This window comes from Phaethon lepturus, unplaced genomic scaffold (assembly GCF_000687285.1).
Source record: "Phaethon lepturus isolate BGI_N335 unplaced genomic scaffold, ASM68728v1 scaffold17512, whole genome shotgun sequence".
Taxonomy (NCBI): Eukaryota; Metazoa; Chordata; class Aves; order Phaethontiformes; family Phaethontidae; genus Phaethon; species Phaethon lepturus.
In genome coordinates, this window is record NW_010525713.1 from 49,531 (window position 1) to 54,243 (window position 4,713).

At 37.3% G+C, this 4,713-nt stretch overlaps 1 protein-coding gene across 6 annotated transcripts in view; it reads left to right on the plus strand.

Moving 5' to 3' along the window:
• ENAH (enabled homolog (Drosophila)) overlaps positions 1–3,344 on the plus strand; it is a 51,072-nt gene extending 47,728 nt beyond the window's left edge. For 3 of the 6 annotated variants that reach the window (XM_010282853.1, XM_010282855.1, XM_010282856.1), the window contains 2 exons: positions 742–799; positions 1,926–2,306. In XM_010282853.1, coding sequence (XP_010281155.1) covers positions 742–799; positions 1,926–1,963 — 96 coding nt within the window. In that variant the 3' untranslated portion in view covers positions 1,964–2,306. Of the gene's footprint in view, positions 1–741; positions 800–1,925 lie in introns of all 6 variants that reach the window. The other 3 variants (XM_010282851.1, XM_010282854.1, XM_010282852.1) reach the window with 2 other exon arrangements.
• The last annotated feature ends 1,369 nt before the right edge of the window (positions 3,345–4,713 follow it).

The window sequence follows — 4,713 nt, forward strand, 5'->3', positions numbered from 1 at the left end:
GGACATGTGGGAAGCTCTTACTTGCCATTGCCCTTCCAAGCAACTGGTGGCCACGCTTCTGCTCCAAGGCTTCTTGCTGTTTGCCCAAGAGTCTTATCTAAGACTTGGCAAATTGCAAGACATACTTCTTCAGTACATGCTCTTATGCCAGGCATGACTTCAGGCAGGGAAGGTGTGTCCATGCGTGTGTCTTCCACCAAGAGCTCATAAAGGACTCAACAAGTCTAGAGTACACTAGAGTAATTGCATGCTCAGTTGTGAACAGCATGCTAACCCTAAAGCTGAAAAAGAAACAGATGGAATCTTCTGGATGAGTTTCCTGTCGACTACAGCTTTGGCCAAGAGGTGGCAGTCTCCTCTGCAGAAACAGACACTACCCTCCACTGTGCTTGTAAAAACATTGTCATCAAATCATCAATTAACATCACTGTTAATTGGATGGAGATGATGGAGGATGGAGAATATGTCCCTTCTCTCATAAGTTCCACAGGAATCAATTTGTAGAACTTCTACAGAAGGGTTTGAGTTTTCTTTCTTCATTGTACCTGCAGTAAGGACGTTTTATGGATGCCTTTTATGGATGAAGTTGGAAGATAAAGGCTGGGTTATGCATTTCAGAAGGGTTAAAGTTGATGAAAAGTTGGAAGAATTTTGGATTTCTCTCAGCAGAAAATTACAGGTGGCAAAACTAATCTGTTTGTGTTGCAAAACTAATCTATTATTTATGCTCTGACACCATAGGACATTTTAGATGAAATGAGGAAGGAGTTAACAAAATTAAAGGAAGAACTCATTGATGGTAGGTATCAATATGTTTGCTGCTGTTGCTCATAGAGTAAGTAGCTACAGGTGCACAACAATGTAGATATAATGTGTTTCTAGCCCAAGAATGACATATTGGTAAAAGTAGCTTTATTTTTAGTGTGGTGGCATACTTCCATTTGTGCCAGACCTGTTCCAGTTGATGTGCCTGTATGTTCTTCCTCCTGTGTTTTATTTTAATAGCACACTGACACAAAGTAGTGTCTTTTAAAAGTGGTTGGAGGGATGCTGTATTTGAATCATTTGCAGTTATCCTTGTATTATGTGGTGGTAGGTGGGTTATTTTTAAATAATCCAGAGCTGCTGAGGTGCATATTTCAAAACTGGTAATATTCAAACTAGGATTGTGCTTCTTTTCCTCTTTGGTCTGTAACCTAAGAGTCAAAGAAAAGAATTATCGAAATTTTCATTTTTATTATAACAGAAGATACTTTCTTAAGTAGTCTTCTGTAATCAAGTGAAATTATTGAGAAAGAATAAGCTTAAAGCTCCACCAGTCAAGAAGTAAATAAAATTGTGTTTTACTACCTTGGTGTGCATTTGTTTTTGACTTGTGGAAAGTACTAAAATAAAGTATCAACGAAAAAAAAAGCCATATTAAACTGATACTATTGCTGGTAAAATATCAAACGTCATCAACTGATGTCATAGGAAGGCTGGCTGTTTTGGGGCTACAGAAAATGCAGTGCTTTTCCCTGTACTTTGACTGCGCTGTGTAGCACAGCCTTTTAGAACAGTATGATGCTGACAAGGGAGGGCCCTGAGGCTGCTTTTAAAACAAACAAAAAAAATGTAAATACGACCACACGTGTTCCTTGATAATCCCAGTGGTAGTGATTGTCATCAGGTAAGGTCATAGATTTGCTGGAGATGCAGGACAGAAAAATAAGATGTTAACAAAAATTTTACAGTCGTAAAAAGGGTACTGCCTGGTTGAGAAAGCTTCATGTGGCTTCAGAGAAGTGTCAATCTTATGTGTAGGTTATTCGCGTTCTAAGACTGTTGGAGCAGGGTGAGCCCTCTTTAAGAGGTCAGTCGTGTATTCTGGCTTTCTGCCTTGACTTTGACTGTTTGATTTAACTTCTCTCTCTCTTTCTCTCTAGCTATCAGGCAGGAACTCAGCAAGTCGAATACTGCATAGAAAGACTAGTACTAAGCCGATGTGACTCTTTAACTTGGTATAAAACTGACTACGTTTTGTGAGCTGTTAGAAGAAAACGGAGACAGACAGACAGACACTTGGAAGGAGGGAGAAACAACCTATTCTGAAAAGCTTCAGAGACATCACTCTGGTGATATGCTATTCCCCTCCTAGTTTGCAGCTTTTTTCTGACCTTTACAGCAGGGTGGAAAAGACTCTTAAAGTTACTGTAATGATTATGCAGAAATTCCTACACCTATCAGACAAGATCACAGTGCTTTGAAGTCTACTCATGTCAAGATAAAATTGCACATGTTTCAGAATTTGTTGTTAAGACAAAAAACAGGGAAAAGCTTGGGAAGGCTTTTCAGAGAGGTTTTCTTTATTAATGAAGGAGTTAGCAAGCTATACTGTTGTACTTCAAATGTATCTCAGGTTTGTCTTCCTATCATATCTGATATTTCCATGAATAATTTAAAAGATCAGATGTGTAGAAGTTCAGTTCACAAAACATGGAACAATTAGAAACGCACGCTTTTAAAGGGCAATATTTGTAAGTGAATGACCTAGACAGTGATGACATATCAAGATTTTGGAATTTTATGATAGGAAGCCTCTCTAGTTAGCCTTCATGCAATTTTATAGGAAAATAAAAAAAGCAAATACAGTCCAGAGTTTAAAGATGTAGATGCCTTCCTACATTGTTACGATGCTTTACCAAATCTAAGACTTCTACATAATGCGAATCAGCAGTCAAATGTAAATCATTAGTATGTTGTAGATTTACAGTAGATTTTGGGGCTTTTTTTAGATTTATGCATGTGGACATTTTTGTAATGTAACACAACACAGCCAGCTTTTTAATTAAAAGAAAAAATTGCATGTCACAGAGTAGCCTTTTCATTTGTAAGGCTTAATTTATGCCCAGAAAGATGCGGGATGAGGGAGGGGGAAGGTGACATATTTTTATTACTTTCTACACTTTTTCTTCATCTTACATGCATGTGTAACAATGAGGAAAACGTGACTTTTATCAGTAACCATGTTAATGGAACCAGGTACTTAATCCTTTTGTATCTTTTTTCAGTTTTCTATTTGAAATTCAGTAATACTTCCATAATGGTTCTGAAACTCCCATGTGAACCTAACTTATTTCTCGGTGAGAGAACAAACATGTAGGCATCTGAGTTACTGAGGATGCACCTGTGTAAGTGCGTTGTCCTTTACCTTTTTACCATAACCCTCTGCTTCACTCTTTTCTGAGACTCCTTTTTTGATTGTTTAATGAAACAGGACAGCAGTTAGTTACCTTAGAATGACAGAGCGTCAGGTCACAGTAAATGTCCCCTTTACCTCCTAACTTATCTGCCACCCTCCTTCCAAAAAACTCAAAACAATTAAAACCCCACAGCTCCACACAACCCAAACCCTGAAAAACAGCAATGGTATGCCATTGGTTTCGGTCAACAATTTGGGAATAATTTTTAGGGGGGATGATACCTTTCTGTTTCCCAGGGTTTTCAGATTTTATGCTTGTAAAATTTTATTTTTATTATTTTTTTTTAATGTGGTACAGTTCAGTGGAATAGAAATTCTGTGACTTGGATCTGTTGTGCTTTGGACAAAGAATATGGATCAGAATCTTCCCTTTTCCTTTGCACTGTCAATTTTTCTGAGCCGTAACAGTGCCATGTTTGCTTTGGGATCTGTGCTGATCCAAAAGAAAAGTTTACTTAAAACTTTTGGAGAGATTAATGTTTCAGCTTAGAAGTATATGCAGCTCCATTTGTAGGACAAATGCTTTCAATAACATACTGTCTTAAGTGCTGAATACCAAAGCAAAACAGCACTTACAGCTTTGGAAAGGCTTCAATGGGAAATTTTTCTCCAATTCGAACATTTCCTGTTTCTATAGGTTCAAATTCTAAGAGAATACTACAGTGGAAATATTGCCTAACTCCATTTATTAATCATTTTTTAAAAAGAAAAAAGGAAAAATAAAAACATTTTTCTGCATGCATTTATTGAAAGCATTAAAAAAAAATCCATAGTAAGCTTGTCGAGTACTGTTTTTCTCAAAACAAGAGGAGGCATTTTCATCTTTGTCGATGTAACTTTTTGTTTTACACGGACTTTTTGAGCATTAAGGAAGTTTACCCTTGTCAGAAATCATGTTTGATTTGTTTCTGGGAGAGTTCAAGAGTAGCATAGTGGAATAGCGTGAATGGGTGTAAGTGGTCCAAAATTAAAGGCTGAACTACTAGATTGTGCAAGGAACTGGCTTATGCACTAAACGTTTTGTGCCTTGGTCTACAATTAACATGATTTCTGTTTAAAAGAAAAAGGAACAGATGTCGTCTTTTGTGCTGCTTCTACATACATACTTTCTGTAATCCCAAACTGCCGAATCGGTTCTTTCCAGAAAATCGGATTGAATTAAAGATTACTGTAGACATTTCTTGTCCTACTGACAGTTGCACCGTTTCCAGAGATTTCAGTATTGAAAATGAACTGCAGAAGCTAAGATTATTTTGCTTACTGGTAACTAAGTTCTTTAAAAACCATATTGTGATGGTTCTGTGCTTTTGTACAATGGATGTCTTAAGCTGAGGGCAGTTTAAGGGATCCTTTCTAATGCCAGGAAGGCGTTGCTTTCCTCAACACTGTGATCTGACCTGTGATAAACCTGTACTATAGACAAGTGGCTACCAAGTCAACTGCAAACCAACTGAATGTAAAAATCTTAGTGC